Here is a 21,048-nt window from a genome sequence, read left to right on the forward strand (position 1 = left end):
CTTCTCTCAGCATTTACCACCACAGGGTTTGACTGCCACACTTCCCCAGTGTTCAGCCCTGCCAATCCAGAGAGCTCAATAGAAGACTGCCTGGCTCATCTGGGGGAGAAAGTGTCCCAGGAAATGAAGGAACATCTGCACAAAGCACTGCAGAGCTTGCTTAGCAAGTGAGTTTCCATTTGCTTTTTCAAAGGTGTTTCCTTTTGCACTGTGACTGCTGCTGAAATGCTCAAGTTGGGGCTGCATTTTGTATTGCATTTCTGTCTTTTTCAATCTTCCTTTATCTGGCTGGGTTTTTTGGTTTTGTTTTGTTTTGTTTTGCAATGTAATGTGCAAATACTTCTTTGTGGTATTTGCCCTTTGCAGCAAAGTAAGTTCTAAAATTTTTCTAAGCTTTTGTTGCTGAATTTCTGAGGCTGCTTCAAGCAAGTTTGAGCTGCTGGTGAAAGTGGCAGCTGCCATTGCCAGTTTCATCAGTGCTGGGCTGTAGCCACATTAATGTCCTTAGCCTTATAGCTAAGAGTGGAGCTGAAGGCTTGTTTGTGGTCTGACCCATGATGAGGGGGAGAGTTTCCTGGAGAGGATGGTAGCTACAAACCTTGTGACCACCCTTCAGGTGCACATCAGGCACACATCTGGACCCTGGCCTAACCTTGCTGCCTTAGCAGCTGTCCTGCCAGTTTAAGCTTATTGTGTAAATAGCACATTGCAGTTGGCATGTTAGTACCTTAATCAATGTCTTTGCAAATTGGTACAATTGTTGTAGTTGCTTGGTTTTCTGTTATAAATGATGAGCCTGAAATTTAATGGATCTGCATGAGCTACTCGAGGCTTTTCTGAGTGACCTCCAAAATGTGTTGGTAGAGAGCTGGAGTTGGAAGGTGCTGCTTTAGGAAGAGCTGCATAAATGCAGCCATACATGTAAGTGATTCTAGTTTGCTGATATTCTGGTGTTCTAGGCTTCCTGTGTTTTCTATAGGAAAATATTTGCTTTCTAAATATTTTTTTGTTTATGCATGTACATAACAAATGTACATGCATAAACAAAGTCAGAAATGGCTGTGAAACCATATTGCCTTTTTCTAAGGCAATCTAGAGTTACTGTTTAATCTCCTGACAATATCCTTCCTGCAGCTGTTCCTGCTCTGCTCATCCCACTGATTGATTTAGATTTGGTTTTAAAGAATTAATGTGCCAAGGAAGTCAGGAGAATGCCCTTAAAAGGACAAACCCAAATTATGTTTTTCCCACTGTGCTTTAACTCAGTTCTTTTTCCCCTGTTGCTAGAGTAGTGCTATCTGATGCAATACTTAATAATTTGCCTTTTATTTTCCTGCCCTCTGATATGCATCTAAACAAGTATTAGGGTACAGTAGGCTGTTAGATCACAACAGGTTCCTGGAGTTCAATAAGCAGTTTTCAGTCCAGTGCCAGTTACCACTATTTCCATTAAACTGAAATCTGAACTTGCCTTTTGTGATGGTCTGGGCTGAGGACAGCTGCTTTTGGAGCAGTGCATCTTCTGCTGTCACTTGGCAGAAAGCCTTTGCTGTTATTGACTCTTAGCTGCCAAATGATCTTGGAGAAAAGAGTATGGAAGAGAGGAGTTTCATCATCCCAATTCAGAGAAGTGGAGATGTGATAAATCTAGACTAGAGGTATCTACTGAAGTATGAAGGGGTTTTGTGATCAAAAATGCTGTTTCTTGCAAATAAAGGTTTCAAGTCTAATAATGTTAATGCAGTCAAATAGTCTGTGCTAGTCCATAGCCTGTATTGTTGACAGAATATTTCTCTGCATTGGCCTCTAGCTCAGGTATGAATTTCTTCGTGGAATTTTCTGTCTTTAAAATCCTAGATTATGAAAAAACATATGCAAGAGCTTAGAAATTTTCTAGCATATCAGAGGACCTACTTACCTAATGTCTTTTAAGTTGTAGAGTATCAAAGTATTAGGAAATTCACCAGTTATATCAAAGTGTGTAAGTGGGAGAAAGGTGATGCCTTCCTGACCTGTCTGGTGCTGGTGTTTTCTGTCCTGAAGCACAAGACTTGTTAGCTCTTGAAAATGACTTGCTGTAATACATGTGCAAATATTTTGTTCTCTGGAAACTGGGAACTTTCTTTTATTCATGTTCTTTTGTTTCCTTTTATAACTTTCAGTGTTGGTTTAACTTCTGCAGGCCGGTGACATATCAGGAATATCGGGAGCGCACGCAGGAGGCATCTGCTCATGCCAGTGGGTGGAACAAGGTACCAGATCAGTGACTTGGATGTGTCTTGTGTCTCCTGGATGTCCATATTGTTTGTACTAGCTACAGTGTTGCTTCTCAGAGGGCCAGAAATGGAAAGAACTTGGTTTTAGTAGGAAATAAATTGCACTCTCAGAGTGGTAGATGTGCACGTAGTCGTAGTTTTATAGATAATTTAGCTGGAAGTTACTGAATGGAAGTGTTAGGTCAACCTTCCTTTAGTTTGGTAAAATGAAACGTTAGACATGTTGCTTGACTTATTTTTCTTAAATTTCCAAGAGAGGTTAATTCCTGCAGCAGCTTTGGAATGAAATCTGAGACGATTTTTTCATAACACTTCTCTACTCTTTCTCTGCTCCAATGTCAGGTTTAAAATAAATGTAAAAAAAAGTGCTGGTCATGGTGAAAATAAAAATTGACAGCATCTTCATGATATTTAAATTGTTCAGAAAACGTAGGGATGGTGTTCCTACCTGGTTTCAAGAGTAGTCATCTGAAATTATAGGAATCTTCTTTTTTTAAACAAAATGCCAATCTGTAAATGAATTATCTTAAATGACTTTTAATGTAGAATGAGTAGATTACTCTTCCCAGGTTCATCTTTCATTAATCATTTGAATTCATCACTGTAATCATTCTCTGATGGGTTCAGTGGGCATCAAAAAAGAATGAAAGAATGAAATAACTACTTGCAAATGTAGTCACAATTTGAGTGTTAAAATGTAGTCTTAAAATTAAAATAGAACAAGAAATCTTTTACCCCCCTCTTTACATTTTTTTTCCTGACTAGATTTCCCTGCTTACTTCAGAAAGTGTTCATCTAACCAAGGGTGTGGGCCCTTGTAAAGCAGTTTAATAAACATTGCATGACAAGTTACTGCCCATGGCTCCAGCAATTATCATTGCTTTATGTGTGTGCTTTTTCAATTTGTCATCTTGTGATTCACAGCGTTTTGGTTTAAACAACCATGAAATCTGATTATCAAGAAGGTGGCTTAAGCCAGCACATTTCACTTTTCAGCTGGTGAAAGCTAAAACCAAGCATAAAACCAGTCACTGTGGCTCAGCTGGCAAGGGAGGAGGTGCATGGGGCTTCTCAGGTCAGTGTTCTTTGGGTCCTGCAGGTGCAGCCCTGGCTGGATGATGGGCTGCATTTGGGACTTTGTGGTCCAGCCTTCATTGCTGCTGCATTCCTGCAGCCCCTGGGGCTCCTGGATTTCAGTCCCCATCAGCTGTGGTGGAGAGCATCATCCAGAACATCTTTGTCATCAGCTCTGCTTGCCTGTAACATCTGCTGCTGCAAAACACACAGTGCATATGAAAATGCCATAAAAGCAAACCTGAGTGGAAGTTTTGTACCCCAGCACAGCATCTGTGCAGTACAGACAATCTGTTTGTATTGTTTTTCTGGTAGCTTGGAGCTCCAGGAATGCCCAGCAGTTCCTTCAATAATCCTTGTTTTGGGGAGATGCAAAACATTTGTGTTGGTTTCATTTCCTTTTAATTTCCTTTATCATCTTAATCAGAATTGTGTTTTGTAACAGAAGAAATCTAGATACCTTTCCTGCCATCTCAGCTCAGCTTAATTTTTACTCTAAAGAAGCTGTCAGAAAAACATGTTGATGTTGAATTCTGTAAAGGACAAGGGTCTTCATCTTTTATTTGAAATAAGGCTCTCAGTAAAAAAAAAAAAAAACAAATTCCAAACCACCTCAGAAAGGGCAAATTGAATTTCTATAATAAAATGAATATAATAAAAAAATTTAAATACTGCACTGGGTATTTTACACTTTTTGCTTAAAATTGAGTATTATATACCTATATCCAAAATACATAATCCCAGTGTTGTGCATCATCTGAAAGGACAACAGATATTGGTATGGAGAGCCAGTTAACTGGTGAGTAGGGTAGCAGTCATCCCAGTGTCCCATTCTTACTGATTATTGGGAGCAAAGAATAGTGCAACAAAAATATAAGAAATAATCATGTGAAGAATTGGATTAATTTTAAGTTGAAATAGTCAAAACGTACACAGAACTGCAATAATTTTGGATATAGCTTCCTCAAAAAAATACAGCTTCCTCAAAGCCTCTGAACTTTCTTTGGCTCTTTTTTTGTGTACATTTAAATTTGTAATATGGTACAATGGGATTGCAATACTGTAGTGGACAAAAGTGTTTCATTTACACAATCAGCTATCTGCTGATAGCAAAGTGGGTTTTATAATGATTCCCTAGAAGTTTTCTCCTGCCAGCTGTTTTCTGTGTGTGCTTTTCTTCAGTCAAAATATAAATAGCCCCCAGCATTCCTTCCCAGGCATCCTGGTGGAGGGAGTTGCAGTTGCTTTGAATTGCAGAGGCTGTAATTTTACTTTGTTCTACTTAAATCTCACCACTGTTCACACAGCTGCACTTTGTACACAGAGGTGGTGTTAACTCACATGCAGTACTGTGAGGTGATTTGTTTTGTGAATTTAGGGCCGGTCTCGTGCAAACCTGCTCCTGTTCCTGCTGGTCTCAGAGGCAGAGTGTCAGAAATTTCAGCAGGAAGGGAAAGCTGGGCTGTGTTTGTTGGTCTGTGTGGGACTGGATGTTGGAGTTTGAGTTTGTCCCTCACTCTGAGCCCTGGAGAGGCTTGCTGAATTTGGGGTGAAAGGGTGGATTAGGCATCAAGTTGGCAAAGGGAGAAGGCAGCAATCATATTCACTATGTCAGCATTTTAGCTCCCTTCATTTCCCAATGCTTCCTTGCCTTTGTTTCTTTTGCCTTCAGCCTCATTAATGTCAAATATTTTGAGATCTCAGTTCATGCTGCTGTAGAGTTATGTGGGTGTGCCCAAAGCCTCTGAAAGATCCCTAGCTTTAACAGCTTGAGTTTTTTTGATTCCTCTTGACACCTGTTCTTGACCTGCTCCTTGTATCTGTGCACTGTGATCTTGCACCTCTTCTGCCTCTGAGATGGGATTAATTGCAAGAACCTCAAAAACCCCAACACTTTTAAAATTCAAGCACTTTTAAACTTCTGGCACCATGATGTCCCTAGTGAAGTGTTAACTGTTCAGCACAGAGCAACAGTCCTATAACCTTGTTGTAGTAAGTCAGCTGAGACTCCATGTTCTTCATGCAGGAAAAGCCAATTCTTTATTCACACAACTCATTTTATCCAGTTTTTATAGGCCTTTTGTGCAAATTTGATTGGTTAACAGCTTTTTCTTTTGATTGGTTAGTAAGAGATATTTTACTTGTCTATCAAACCTCTGTTCTTGAATTGTTTACATATTTTCTTCACTGATTCTCATGGGTGTTTATGCAGGTGCTAGTTGTTTTTCTCCCCAAGAATTGGTTGTTGTGTTAACAAACCTTTTATACCAAGATTGTTTTCACGTGGGAACTTGCAAAGTACTCAGCTGCACTTGACAGGCCAGCTATTAATTTAGACCTGATCTTATGAGGCATTTCTTTTATAATTTCTCTACCTGTCTGTGATATAACCTGTCTGCCACACTCTTGGACTCCTTTGTTAATCAGCTGAAGCATCTTAAATTTATCAGATCATGGGCATTTTTTAGGCCCTGTCTGGTTTTAGTAGTCAATCTCAGTGTGATGCCACCATCAATTTAGTACAAATCTCAATTTCAGCTTACTTTGCCTATTATCTTCCTCCAGCTCTGCACACTAAGGTGTGATTCCTGGTAATAGTAGTGCAGGATATTTACAGAAAAGAAAACCAGGCTGATGGGGGAAGAGACTGGAGAGGGAATGAGGCATTAGGAGTTGAGTATGAGCAGTAGCAGAGCCTTCATCTCCCTTGTGCAGCTGGGAAACAGCATTCCAGTCTGCACAGTGAATAGATGTGCAGTGCACTTGCCTCAATTAAAATGCAGTAAAACAAATATTTTTCTCTTGTGTCATAATAATGCTTTTTCAGATGCTAATGACTTCAGCTCATGCCAGTTTCCCGACCTTGGCGAGGTGCTGCATATGAACAAAGCCCAGAGGGCCACTTGCGTGCTCTGTGAGAATAAGTTTAGAGTTTAAAAGTTCAGCTGCATGTTGTCTGCTAAACAAAACCATAATTTCAGAAGGAAGTGTCTAGAACCTTATAATGAGAAGGAGGTGGATTCACAGTCTTGCATCTTCCAGAGCAATTTAGGTTAAGGCTGAGCATTCAGTTAAAAGGTTTCTAAAGAGGAATGGGAGTAGGAAATGAGGGAGGAAGATCTCTCTGTGTTAAATTTGGCATCAGAGGGAGAGTTTGACATGGAAAGAGCTTTATGCTTGTCATTTTAAACATGTTTGCAATGCTGAGCTGCTGGGTGGAGGTGTTTGTTTCTGTCCTGCCTCAAAGCTAAGTGTGAACTTCCAAAGAGACTGTCTAGAGCAGTGTCCCTATTCAGGAATGTGTTTGCATGTGGATGCATATCCCTTTCAGCTATTTATGTGTCTTTCCACTTCTGGGGTAGCAAGTTTTGGGCGTGTTCTGCTTCCCTACCTGAACCCTGTGCTGGGAAAAAAGTGGGGCTTAAGAAAACACTGCAGTGCTGTTCTGTGACATTCTCTTAGATTAATTCTGAATGTGAAATTCTCTTAGTCTAATTCAATTAGACTGTGGGTTTTTCCTTAGCAGATTAAGTGCTTCCTTTTTAGTGCATTTTATTGTGTGTTTGCCTTGTGTCTTCTCAGAAATGAAGTGTATAGTCCCTGGTACATTTGGACTTGAAGACTCAGACCTTTTCTGTGGCACATGAATTCTGTTCTAGCTGTAAAGTAGATAATGCTTTCTGTATTTATTCACACTTTTTTTTTTCTTTTTTTTTTTTTTTAAGGTCTTGGTGCCCCTGGTTCTGTTACAACAATTTCTGATGGAGCTGACCAGGCGGGGCCAGGAACCACTGAGTGCCCTTGTGAACTTTGGGGTGACATACCTAGAAGATTATTCTGCAGATTATATCATTCAGCAAGGAGGATGGGTAAGAAAAACCTCATTTCTAAGTGTGATCCTAGTAGGAGTGAAAACTAATAGGGGTTGCTAGAAGTAAGCAGATGCAAGGAGTAATGACTCAGAAAAAGAAATTTTAAAAATGATCAGGAGGTCAGGACCAGAAAGGGATCTTGGGCAGTCATCTATTTCTAATCTCTGCCCCAAGGCAGAGATGAGAAATACCCATTCATTTCTTATGTTGATATTAATGACCTGGGTGATTGGACTCCACAATTTCCCCAGGCAGTCTGTTCCAGTTCTTTGCACGGTTTGTTGGATTGCTGTTGAAATGGAAGAGGTCCTTAGGTGTCAGATAACAATTAATTTTCATACAGTGTGTGTTAAGGTGCTAATTTGTTGCAGTATGGTGAGCTTTGTGCTGCCCTGTTAATATACATGGAGCAGTGCATTTGGAAGCAGAAACCTGTGCCTGAGAGGCTCCTCTTTTTAATGGTATCTTCATCCTCTGGTGACTGCTGGAAAAGGTACATGGGTTTTTTCCTCCTCTTAAATTGCAGAGAGTTTCTTAGCAGATAGATAATTGGGGAACACTTCATACAGAAATGTCAATAGGCACTAATTTATTTTTATAATAAGTGATAAGATAGCTAATGCATATTAGAGTTTGTAGCTGTATAGGAACATGCACAGAATAAGCAATCAGGATTTCTTTGTGCTGCATTTTTCCTTGTAGAAATCTTTAATTCATGGTAACCAGTGTTCCTGAGTCATGGCATGCTGAGAGAGTTTCATTTAGAAATACTTCAGAAAGGCAGCTCACAGCTGATGAGCTGGGTCTTGAAGGCTGAGCCTAAGATTACTGGGTTTGGGAAGAATGCCAGACTGGAATGGAATTAATCTGGGATTTGTGAAATGGCTCCAGCAAGCTGATTTATTCTAAAAAGAAAAGCTGTTCAGGAAAACCCAGTGATAAAAAAGTACTAGTAGGAAAAAATCTCTTTCAGAAGCTTCTCGTATTTCAAGAGTTTACCTGAGGGGTTTTTTTTCAAGAGTGGCTTGTTCCAGAATTTCTGCACATCTGCACCTTCTTTACCTGTTCCCTTCCTGGCAGTTGTGGAGAGCAGTTCTCAAGGCCTGTGGGAGGGATGGTTTGTCTTTAATGGACAGAAGCACTAACAGCACACAGCCAAATGACCTTAGGTCATTTGATAAATGCACTCATATCTCAAAAGTATTTTCATCCCAGGGCAGGCCCTTACTTGAAGCTTTTACACAGATCAATGTTAGTCCTTCTGTGCTTTTCTGCCTTGTTTTTGACCTCCAGAAGGGCTGTGCTGTGTTCTCCAGCCCCTTCACACCCTTCATAGAGCACAAAGCTTCTGAAAACAAGCAGCTTTCCAGCACGGCCTGCGAGGGAGGGGGCTGTGCTTGGTGTCTGGCTGGCTGTGCAGGGATGCACAGATCTGGGTGGGGGTGTCCAGAGGGCTCCTGTCTGTGCACATCCAGCCAGGCAGAAAATCACACTGACATGGGCAGTGCAGCAAACAAGCCAGGGCTATTTTTGAAACAGCACAAGAGGCGAGGAAAGAGACTAGGTGATGAAAATCCTTTCCAGATGAATTAATGTAGCTGCACTGATCTTTGTGAATTGCTCTGGGGATGGGCTTGCAGACCCACTGGGCATGTGGCTTTTTGTGCAGGAAGGGGAATAATATATGGTTATATTTTATTTTTAACTCCCTGTAAGGAAAAGGTTCATTTTCACCCTATGGTGTGTTTCTGGGTTTGTTCCTAGTCTATGGGATGGCAGTGCTGGGAGCAGGGCATGGGGCCAGGATGGGAGGGGTTGTGTTCTGAGAAGGGCCAGGAAGAGCCTGGCAGGCTGGTAGCCACAGGGAAGCGTTGGAGTGTTTGCATTTTTTAAGATAAGCATCTGCCACAGGGGCTCTGTGTGCTGGATCAAGTTGACAGTAATTTGCTTGAGCTATAAGGGCAGTGTGTAAACCTGGGAGTCTCCAGTGACTCATGTTGCTGTGACAGTAAGAGGGTCAATTTTTGTGTTATTTTGGAGCTGTATGAAGTTAGGTCTTTCCTGCAGCAGCTAAGAGCTTGCTTAAAAGTGAGATGCAAGAATAGCCTGTCTGGTTTTCTGTGGATCTGGAGCAGAGGAGAGCTTCACAGGAGTCAGCTTTTCAGGGGCAGACCTGAAAAGCTCTGTAGTGTCTCTGGTGCTGTCTCATCCCTTGGCACCATTTGGGATCTTCCTCAATTTTTGGATTGAAGTCAACCTTTGCCAGGAGGGGAGTAGCCAGTCAAAGATAAGGGGTCAGCTGAGCCCTTCCTGTGCCTCACTGCGGATCTGAGGATTCCACAGAGCTGTGTCATCCATTTGCTGCATCATTCTCTGCAGCCACGATGCAGCTGGAAGAGCTCCCAGGGTTCTGCATGTGTGCAAGACTTGAGGCTCTCCTGTGAGCTCAGGAGGCTTCTGGGTCCAGGAAAGCATCTGACTGAGGATGGTAGACAGCTAACCAGAAGCAAAATTTCCAGCTCAAGGGAATAAAGGTTTACAAATTGGGTAGCTATGCAGCACATTTCTAGAAATTGGCATGGCTTATGGGAAACGAGAAATTTGATATCCTGGAGGATGAGAAGTTGCTTTTTCATTTTCCATGCCAGTCCCACAGAGATATGGTGCTGAGGTGGTGTGTAGAAACAGTGAGTGCTCCCCTCCCATTCTCCCTTCAGGCACTAAAATTGTAATTCAGCTAACTTTTGATGGCATTGTGGGACTGGAATGTACTGGTGGGTTGGTTGGGCTGGTGAGGGAATGGCTGGCACAGTTTTATGTTCCCTCTTTCACTAATTGCTCTGATGGATTTGATTGCAACTCTTGCAACCTGTTTGACTCTTTAAGTTTTAGCATGACCTCTCTTTTGGAGCAAAAAGTATGCTGGGCATTCCAGGTTCTCTAAACAGACACGTGTGGGACACACATTTCTTCCTCCTGACTAGTGGGTCCACTGGTCCTCCTCAGACCTTCTTCCTTTATCATCTTGAGCCATTGCAAAACAATACCCAGCTGGATTTACAAGTAGCTTTGTTCTTTTCTTTCCCAAAATCAAAGTGAGGGCTCGACGGACAGGCAGTGTGTACATGCTCTCCCCTCCCCTTTCCTCATCTCTCCACCCCTTTCCTCCTCTCCCCTCCCTTCTCTCCTCCTACCTCCCCTGCCTTTTTGCTCTCTCTGACTTCTCAGGGCTGAATGCTGCTGCATCAGAAGCAATTCTTGGTCTCCTGGAAAAGTGCACAGTAAGACCAGTCCGTTGGTAAGGATTTTTTCCCTCTTCCTTTCCCAACCCTTCCCAAATAATTTATTTCTTCTCAAGTTCCGCAGATCCTGTTTTCCATGGTTAGATTTAATCTTTTTAGAAATATATGGGACTGTCTGTAAGGAGGAAAGAGTGTAAGTTTTCTTGGAATCTGCCTTGTTTTTTTGTCTTTTGTTCCCATTCCTGTTACCAGCCTCTCTGCTTTCCCCTTGTTTGAACCTGTTTATCAGAGTGCAGTTAATAAAACCTTTCTTCTCAGCCTGGGAGTTATATTGTGACCCGTGGCAGAAATTCTCTACCTTCCCAAGGGTCTTGTCTCATGGAGTTCAGACCTGGATTTGAATTTAACTAGTTAACTGCCCATGTTGAAGGGAATAGAAGTAAATTTGCTTGAAATTTCGGTAGTGTTTACAGTTTCCTATCTCAGCCTTAGAGGAGCTGTTCTCTCTGTGTCTCCAGTGTTTTGTCTTGGGCTTTGCAGCTGGTTTAGTTGTTTTCTTTGCTGCTGATGATTGAATAATACACATATTAGAGAGTGTTATCAATCTGGAGGAGAAGGAGAGTAAAGAAGCAATTGTCATCCTAGGGAGGTGAGGTAGTCAGTTTGTGCTTCCCATGATAAAAATCTCCTGCAGCAGTCCAGGTGTCTGCCCTGGGAATGACAATGCAGAAATAGAGAGACGTGCTCTGCTGGAGGAGAGAGAAGTAAGTTTAATGTGGCAGAGATGCAAGAAAAGGCACTCTAGTTAGAGGAGTCCTAGAAAGGATTTTCCTTTCAAAATAATTCTGCTTTATGCTCGTGTCATGGACTGCTGCAGCGAATTGTCCACTTTTATTTATATGTAACTTCTTTGGTACAGTAATAGATTTTAAAAATTTTTAGGCACTTTGACTGAAGAAGGACATTAAATAGTAAAGGAGCAACTAGATCTTTTGTCTTTTCCCTTCCAACAACTTCAGATCTGAAGAAGTGGTCTATAAATAACTGAATTTAACTCATTTTCAACCCATAAGACTGAAGCCTAAAGGGTGTTGCTTTGGTGCTGGCTTTCTGCAGGTTGTAGAGGTTATGTTGGAAGGCAGGGGTGGAAGAGGATCATTTCTGCAGGCTGTTCTAGCCAAAGCATTCCTTGAAGGGAATGAGAGCAGTGGCTGCAATATCAGAGTGCTTTGATGTGGTTCACTTGACCTTCTTTTCCGTTTTTTTTATTTAATAAAAAGTGCAATCCTATTTGTAAGAACTCTGCTCTCTTTTTCTTGGCTCCACCTATCTTGACAGTTTCAGAGGGATGAGCAGAGAGGCACAGTAAGCGCCTGAGGGCTTTTTGGGACTTCTTTATATTTTAAAATGTTTTGTTCTGGATCTGAGTGTTGTCAGAAGCTCCTTTATAATCCATTTCTCTGAAGGATTAGTGGGTGATACTGTCAGATCTGACTTCCACGAGGGTCTGAAAAGCTTTGGTATAACTGGGCTGGGCATGGAGACAGGGAGCAGATGGAGCCTCAGCCTGGGCACACCCCGGTGGGAGTGAAGCCATTCCTGGGCACAGGCACCCCTGCTCCAGCACACAGCTGCTCCTCTGCCCCAGCTGCACATCATGCAACGAGCACATTCCCAGCTCTAGGGAAGTTTGTTGTTGTGGGAAGTTTGCTTATTTCCCCGTGGGAGATGTCTTAGGATCCCTGCACACGGGCCAGTTTGTCACTCCTTGCCTCTTGTTTTTCAGGCACTGGATTTTAAGCACAAATGCATTGGGTGGGTTCCTGGTGCTCGTTGCTGTGGCACTGTTGGTGTGGGGAAGGTGGCCACAGAAGCATAAAATGTCCTGAGTTGGAAGGGACCCACAAGGATCCCTGAGTCCAAGCCCTGAGCCGCACCGTGTGCCTGAGAGCACTGTCCAAGCACCTCTGGAACTTCATTTCTCTTTGGGATAGGTTATGTTACAAGACATATTTCTTTCACCTAAGAAACTTACTAGCTGAGTTGAGTGGTCAAAAATGTTATTATAGCCAAGCTGGCTCTCCTGGGACACTGTGTTCTGCAAGCATTTCCTCTTGAACCTCAGGATGCTCTTTTTCTCAGGGATTTTATGTGGCTCTGTTTAGTTTCATGTTGAGGCGTTGAGGCTCAGGGAACATGGAGGTTTTTTCCTCTGGTGGCTCTCTCTGACCTGTACAGAGTTTTTGCCTGTCTTGGACAAAATCAGGATCTGGGGAGTACAGGTGGCTTGCTGGGCTGTATATTTTTCAGGTGGGCTTTTTTGTGTCCAGAAATGAGTTTTGTGTGAGTTGCCTATCCACATCATTCCTTGTTTTTACTTCAAGAACTGAAGCAGAGAGACCAGTTGAGCTTTTAAGAGCACTTAAAACCAAACCCTAGAAGAAGTTTCAAGAGCAGGTAGACACAGCTGTTTTGCATTTTCCTGGTGTTTGGAATTTACAGGGCAAGGCATTGGAAGTCTGCTGTAAGATGCAGCAAATGCTCTATTGGGCACCTTAATGGGGATCTCTTCTGCTCTAATTTCATCTCTCTTGTAGATGCACTGTGTGTTACTACTCCTACTATTTTTTGTAGAGAAATGAGTTGCTTTTATCTTTGAGACATTCAGAATTTTGATTTAAGTATCTCTTGGCACCAGAAGCAGCTTTGTATAAATCATGCTGAAATTATTATTTTGTTAAATAAGAATTTTTTTTTCTTTATGTGTAGTTTAAGGTTTTTCTGTTTAGCAAATACATACTGTAGGTAATGAGCTTAATAATAGACATAGTGGCAAACTGTGAAAGATAATATAGACAACATAAGAGTCAGTTTCTATGTTTTGGGGAGGTTTTGTTATGTTTGGTGACTTTAAATCATAACTGAAAGTTAACAGGTGTTTTTAAGAACAGTTCTGTAGTATATTATTGTAGGAGCTTTCAGACCTTTTTTTCATTATTTTGTTACCATCTTGCTGCTGTGCAGTGTGGCTCTGTCACCCTGTGGTTGCTGGCTGTAGCCTCTCCTGAGGGCAGGTGTGCCACATCTGTTAACAGTGCTTCCTGTCACTTGTACAAGTGGAACTTGAAGATTGTGGAGCATGTGGGGATAAGGGGTGGAATGTCCTAGGGTGGGGTTATGATGCTTGTATCCCCAGTCCTGTGTTCTGTTAGTGCTGGATATTATGTACTGTGCCCATATTCACATCCAAGCACTGATGGGTTTGACCAGAACCTCCCAAAAAATTAACTTCCTTCTTAACCTACGACATTGGGTCAAACCCCATAAGCTGAGGACAGTGATTGATTTCCCTAGCTGATCTTTTCCCCAAGACTGCCTCATGGGATGTGGCTGTGTTCTGGCCAAGCAGGGAAATGTGCAGTTCTCTGTCTCCTCATAAGCTGTGCCAGCTCTTCCCTCAAGTGGCAGTGGCTGGGATCAGGAGTGGCAGGAAGCTGCAGGGGGGGACTCCAGCTATTCTGCCACACCTGATGTGGTTCTCTAAACGTGCTGGAGAGGAAAAGCACTCCCAAGCTGGCAAGTTTCCAACCACAAATTTGAAAAAGAACAACCCTGATGTTTCTGGTTTGCAGCAGTGTACTGTCTATTTACAATAAACAAAGCAGATAAAGAAAAAATTCCTTACTTACTATTAAAACTAAAATGTAGGGCTTATATAAGGCCTCCTCAGGTTATTAAAAATCCTTCCACATGTTCCATCCTGTCCTGAAATAATCTGCCTGTTGGAGCATTGCTTCTGGGTCACATCTGTAGATGAATCAAGAGAGCTGTCCTAAATGTCATTCAGTTTTTATCGCAGCTGCTTTAAAAGGAAAGAAAACCCCACCAAAGTGCAAACCTCAACTGAACCAGCACAAAATCCGAGCTTTATCCGCTTGACTTTATGTATTAAATCTTAATTCAGCTCAAGAAATATTAATCACGTATCCTTAATAATGCCTATTACTGTCTGGGTTTTCAATTAAAGCTTCACAAGCTTTTCACAAAAAGCACAGGAATTGCCAGTGTGTCAGCTCTGCCCCAGCCTTCCCAGGCAGGGAGATCTGTCTGTCCAAGGCTGGGCAGCTGTGGCCCTGAGGCACTGACATGGAAGGTAAATTGTCTGTAAGGACAGAAAGGAAGCAGCCAGGCTGCACAAGGCTCTGATTTACAGGGAGCCAGCAGTGATAACTCTTTTGAGGTCAGCACAGTCTGCGTGAGAAGGGGAACAGTAAAACTCTTGAGTCCCTTTGGCCCTGCTGCTGGAGGCAGGCTGCGTGTGTAGTGTTGTTACACTTACTGACATGGGATTTGGAATTATGAGGATGGCCCATGTTCCTTGTGTAACCATCCCTTCATTTCCTTACCCTCTCCAAAGCAGTTTGTCCTGCATGTTACCCTCTGGATGTGCCCAGACCTTGCCTGTATTTTGTGAGAAGCAAATCTCCAGTGAAGGGACATATTTAGAAATATCAGGATGGTTGTAATTTCGGGGCAGTCTCTGTACCCCCTGTCCCCATGACTACAGGTGGCTGCATTCTCCCCTCTGTGGGCTGCTGAGTCATGGCTCAGAGCCTCTTGGCTTTCACCAGTGCACAGTGTGTGAATTCAGGGGAATTCAGGCCGTCTCAGTGTAGCCCTTGCTGGTGGTTTTTTTTTTTTTGCTACAATCACCAGAGCTCACAAATCCTCAGCAGCACAGTGTGTGTTTGGAATATTTTGGTATATGCCTCATGCTGAGTGAGTCAGTGCACATGTGCACTTCCACTGGAATGTTAAGAGCAGAGCTGTTATCAGTGGTGTGTGTCCCTGCTCTTTCTTCTAATGTCACACCACAGACATGGTCTGGTGTGTTGTGATGTGGTGTGGACGGGAAATAAATCCATCCTGATTTGTGGGGGTGAAGAGCTGAACAGAGAGGAGGATGGTACTGATGTTCATGGCACTGCAGGCTTTACCCCTAATTATTTTGTTGTTTAATTGCAGCTTTTCTGAGTGTGTCGCCTGTGGAAGTAAAAAATTTGCTTTGATTGTAGGTGTCTCTTAGTGGCTTATATTCCAGTGAGAGTATTTCCTACTTAACAACATCCAGGGCAAAACCTGCTGGTCAAAGGAGTGAGTGTGCAATCTCAGAGTGGGCAGCAGGCTGCCTGTCCATCCTCAGCAGAGGCTGGGGAAGCCAAGGACAGTGGCTGACTCCCTGCTGTGCTGCTTTCCAGTGTCTGCTGGAACAGGACAGCTTTGGATCCTGTCCTCCCACGCTGCACAGCAGCCCTGGCTCTCACTCAGTGCTTGGTCTCTTTGGATCCAGTAACCTCTGCCTTTACTTCAGTTTCTTGGCTCCTCTTTTCCACTGCTCTTATTTGCACTGCTGGTTGCTTCCTCCTACGTGCAGAGCTCTGTTTTGTTTTAATGGCCTGAATGGCATTATTTAAAAAAAAAAAAATTAGTTATTCTACTGGAACATGACTTTCAAGAGGATACCGGAGTCTTGAACTGTCAGTGGCTGCTTGCAGAGCAGAGCTTGCTTTGGGTTTGGCACATGGTTGGTGTCTGGTGTCTGAACTTTTTCACAGTTGTAATGCTTTACTCATTGCATTCTGAATTAAGACTTTGTGGTGATCCTCAAATGGTTAGTGAAGAGCTTAATTGCTTTTAACCCTTCCCCTGAGGAACTCTTTGCATCATTTTACTTTAGTTCCTGAACATTTTACCAAGCTGGATGATGTTTCCCACAACAATTTAAAGGCATTTATGAAGAAAAGTTCCTTTTCAAGTGTTCTGTAATACTCCTTTGCCCATGACCAAATATTTTCCAAGATTCCATGGGCTAAGGGTTAAAACTATCTCCACAAAATAAGAAGTGTGGTTGTTCTTAACTAGATGAGTTCCTGACACAGGTCACTGTGTGAATCCATAAAAAATTTGAAACAACCAAGGAGGTAACTTTGAATGGGAATCTATAGGTAGGAATCAAGCCCCAAATTCACAGGGAAGGGTTTAAAAAAGGGATAATATGCTCAGAGTGCTTTAGGATAGCTATTGTGTGTGGAAGGGAGCATGGAGAAAGAGAAGGAATGGGATTTTTTGTTATGATGGATTGTAGAGGAAAGTTTGGAATTTGCACAGAAGGGGCTCCCAGCACTGCAGTACTTGATAGAATGTTCAAGTCATTCTTGTTACAAGCAAGAAAGTTGCTGAGTCTTTGTTAATTATTGTACAGACTTCTATTATATGGCATAGGAAACTTTGGAATTCCTCTCTGCCCCCATCTCTTTGTCCTCATTTCAGCTGGAATCCAGTTAGTTTTCTTCCTAGCTGGTACAATTCTCTGGTTTGGATTGAGGAGGAGAGTGACACTGGTAACACCCTGATGTTTTAGCTGTTGCTCAGTGCTTACCCTGAGTCAAGGCCTTGCAGTGTCTCGTGCTGTGCCAGTGAGGAGAGGCACAGGAGGCTGGGAGGGAGCGTGGCCAGGGCAGCTGAGCCGAGCTGGCCAAAGGGATATTCCAGAAACACAGACCCCAGTACCTGAACTGGGCTCATTGCAGGGAATCAGTATTTTACACTTGCAGTTTCTTCTCCAGCTGAAACCCATTGTCAAATTTTTGGGATGCTTACAGATTTTTTCTAGCTAAATAAAAGCAAGCAAACCCTATCACCATCTCTGGGTGTCTGTGCTTGGTTGTTTGTTTCAACTTCAGGTGTGTAGCCAAATTTACAACGGCAGTTTTTGAAAGTGAACTTGCCAAGAATAGCTAAAATTGTAGTAAAATATTAGAATTATTGTAGATTCCAATTTTGTTGGTACAAAGTAGAAATTCAGGTTTCACATAACACTGGAAATGGGATAAAATTGATATAAGAGGAATGCTGTTAGATGAAAATGGACAAGCAGTAGAGAGCACTTGCACAGAAAGGAGTGGGGAGTGATACTCAGCTGGGATCTTGTACTTGTGTTTGCTTTCTTTTTCTTCCTTCCATTGCAGTTTGATTTCAGACTTCAGTGTCTTGTCAGGTTAATAATGCCCACGTGGTGCATTTTTGGTGATTTCATGGTGATAAAGTCAGGGAAAGGAGGAGCTCCCAGCAAAGCTCATGTCCATTCTCTGGACACGCCAGCTGGGTTCTGTGATCTCCACTGAAATGTGGGTCAGGCAGCTGCTGCTCCTGCAGGGGCCCTCTCATCTTTCTTCCAGCTCACCAAGTTTCCAGGTGTCCCGTTCTGTTCGGTCCCATCTGGGAGGGAACGCTGAAGGAATCGCTCACGTGTCGTGTCCTCCTTTTTGTTCGCAGGGAACAGTCTTCACTTTGGAATCCGAAGAGGAAGAGTATCCCGGGCTCATTGCAGAGGACAGCAATGACATCTACATCCTGACCAGTGACAACTCAGGGCAGGTGAGCCCCCCGGAGTCCCCCACGGTGACCACGTCGTGGCAGTCGGAGGGCCTGCCCGTGTCCCTGTCGGCGAGCCAGAGCTGGCACACGGAGAGCCTGCCCGTCTCCCTGGGACCCGAGTCCTGGCAGCAAGTGGCTATGGATCCCGAAGAAGTCAAAAGCCTGGACAGCAATGGAGGGGCTGAAGAGAGGAGTGAGAACAACTCTTCCAACTCTGACATTGTTCACGTGGAGAAGGAAGAGATACCAGAGGGGATTGAGGAAGCAGTGGTGCCAGCTGGGGCTGCAGAGACCATACAGGCAGCCTTCCCAGAAACCTCTGCTTCTTTACAGGAAATAAAACCTCCTGAAATTGCTGCTGCTGAAAAAGCACATCCCTCTGCACTTCTGCGTACAAAACAGGAGGAAAAGGGAAAAGCAGCCGAAGAGCTTGTTGAACCTGAAATCCCCGTGTTAAGTAAACCTGTCCCAAAGTTAGCCCCATCAGAAGAAAAGGCTGCACCAGAACCTGAGAAAATACTGCTTCCAGGGGAAAAAAAAGTGGGGAAAGAGGGCCATTTGGAAGAAATAGAAGAGAAATCCTCAGCTGCAGAGGAGAAGCCTATCCTGTTGCCAGAAGGGAAATCTATACTGCTGTACGGCGGGGCTGCCGCGGTCGCTATATTGGCTGTGGCAGTCGGAGTAGCGCTGGCGCTTAGGAAAAAGTAACGGAGCTCTCTTGAGGAGGAGGGAGGAGAGAAGAGAGCACATCCGATTTTTGTAGTTGTGTTACCTAAAGGTTGAGCTGCCTGCTGTTTAATTGGACTTTTGAGTAACTCAGTGGTGATGAGGTGAGGTTGTTCAATAAGCCTCCAGCTACGGACAATCATGTTTTTAGTAGAATCGGGGAGGGGACTGGTTTTTCGTGATTAAAGTACGGGGGTATTTTTAAAAAAAAAAACAAAAAAATCTGCAAATTTAAGAACTTAAAGTGCAGGTGCTGAAGAAAGGGGTGCTCATACTCTAGGAACTGGAACAAAGGATCCCCAGGGGAAGGGGAGAGCCAGCTGCTGTCAGCCCCTGGAGATTTTGGCTTCTCAGATTGAACGCTCTTGCAGCTGTGCTGTCTTGTCACTTCCCGTTGCGCCCCGAGCCCCTCCTAACAAACATTAGCCAACCTGAGTCCTGTAGCGAGAGGCTGGTGTCCCTTTTGTCTCAGCTTCCTCTCAGGTACAGCACTGCTCCTCATAACCTTCCAGGTTCCTCCTAAGCCCCAGTGGGACAGTGCTTATTCTTACCTCTTGGCTCACACCGGTTTTGGCCCCTAACGTTTACTGGAGCCCCATCCTGTGAAGATGCTGCCTCTCTATAGCTGTATTATCTCTGAGCATCCTGGTGTTGCTGGGGCAGAGGTGCTGCCCAGGAGGGTGGGAGGGACACTGCTATTTGCTGGTTTGAGAATCCATTTGCTCTGCTCTTGCCCAGCCCACTTTACTGCAAACCCTTCAGTTACCAGAGGTACGAAATGGATGCTGGGCACGGTGCCCTTGGGATCACTATTCTGATATTTGGGGTATATTCAGCAAAAATAGAGCAAACCCGTGTGGAAGCAAGGCCAGTGCCTCAAGTGCATTTCAGATGTGAAACGCTCTGCTGTCCTGTGTCACGCTGCAGTCTGCATTGTCTTTCCCAAGTTAAGCACAGAGTGTATTTAGTCCTAACTCGGTCTTGCCTGTGACAGAATCCCAGATATATAAAGCAATGGATTCTAGTAACTGAGCAAAAGAGCATTAAACATCTCTATCTGCTTGTTCCTGACCTGCCCCGAGTGCTGTTCAGTGCGATTTCTTTTGCGACTGTGAATCTGTAATTACCTAAACTTACAGGTTCACAAATTATGAGCAATTAACTTGGGCAAAAAAAGGAAATCCCCCTTCCTGCAGTCACAACACTTGAGGTGTGTGTGGAGAGAAGCCTTTCAAGTACTCCTCAGTGGGATCCAGCCACAAGTGTTCCTCTTTCAGCACATTTGTGTCTGTCCTTGTCCAGCTGCAGCTCCGTGGGCAACACCCTGTGCTTCCCAGGCAGAACTGAGGATGCATCTCTGAGGGTTGGTGCTGGCACTGTGGCTTAGACCAGATGGAGGAAGGTGAAAGGGAACTTGTGATAATGTAAAAAATGAAACACGAGCTTATGGGGAGTCCTCGCAAAGCACAAAGACAAGGTACTTTCATTTCTAAATAACCATATCCAGAGTACATCTCCTGATGAGCCTGTTTCTTAAGGGATCTCAGAAGGAAGAGATCTTAGCATATTCTCTATTTTAGGATATTCTTGCTGCATTTTCCTATCCCAGGATGCTGGAAAGCTAGTCAGAATGTGTCAGATATTGAGGAATTATTTTTGTGAAATGGATTTTCTAGAAAACGTACTGGATTTTGAACTCTGTGTGTGTGAAGTTGACTGTTAAGAAGAAGGGTTGTGTGTATACTGCCGCTGTGGACTGAACTTGGGAGCTCTGGAGTTCTGGACTGTACTGTTGATCATTGATTGCTCTTCTTCCATGTATAAAACATAGCAGGTTGGCCTTATCAGAAAAAAACAAAACAAAAACAAACCAAATCTTTTATCGCATTGCAAAATAGAATTGACTGTTTTTTTTCCCCTTTTCTGTTGCCCTGCTGGTGCTCATTGCTGTGCTGTGTCCCCAGAAGGGGTTGCTGGGACCTCCTCATGCCACAGGGGCTCTCTGCTGTCTGCCTTCCCACCAGGGCAGTTCCCCCTCCTGGCCCCTTGCAGGAGCTTCCCCCACGTGGAGGAAAGGTCTCTATGCTCCATCTGTCACGGGCACGCAGGAACAGCTTTGCTTCATTTCACATGTCGTGTTTATCAGGGCCTGGGACAGTCCCTGAGGTGGCAAGGGCAGCTTTATTGCTTGGTCACTCGGGGCAGGGCTGCCCCTCTCCTTTGGCTTTGGGTTCTTCTCTGGGCACGAACTGTTCTTACCACATCCCCTCCTTCCTGAGCCTGCTTCTGGTACAGCCCCAGCTCTAGGCACACAGCAGGTTCCTCTGAAGCAGAGATGGAGTCTGTGGACACTCTGGATAACTTGTGTACCAGTGGGGGAGGGTGCAGCTGGTGTTACTTCATCCTCTCTGTGCATGGGGT

General features: G+C 43.7%; 1 protein-coding gene across 1 annotated transcript in view; it reads left to right on the plus strand.

Moving 5' to 3' along the window:
- The window catches only part of BCL2L13 (BCL2 like 13), a 36,236-nt gene extending 15,714 nt beyond the window's left edge, over positions 1 to 20,522 (plus strand). The window contains exons 4-7 of the mRNA XM_041398568.1: positions 11 to 167; positions 2,183 to 2,252; positions 7,076 to 7,219; positions 17,800 to 20,522. Coding sequence (XP_041254502.1) covers positions 11 to 167; positions 2,183 to 2,252; positions 7,076 to 7,219; positions 17,800 to 18,609 — 1,181 coding nt within the window. The 3' untranslated portion in view covers positions 18,610 to 20,522. The remainder of the gene's footprint in view (positions 1 to 10; positions 168 to 2,182; positions 2,253 to 7,075; positions 7,220 to 17,799) is intronic.
- Positions 20,523 to 21,048: the final 526 nt, after the last annotated feature.

Source organism: Onychostruthus taczanowskii, unplaced genomic scaffold (assembly GCF_017590055.1).
Source record: "Onychostruthus taczanowskii isolate IOZ18803 unplaced genomic scaffold, ASM1759005v1 scaffold15, whole genome shotgun sequence".
Classification (NCBI taxonomy): domain Eukaryota; kingdom Metazoa; phylum Chordata; class Aves; order Passeriformes; family Passeridae; genus Onychostruthus; species Onychostruthus taczanowskii.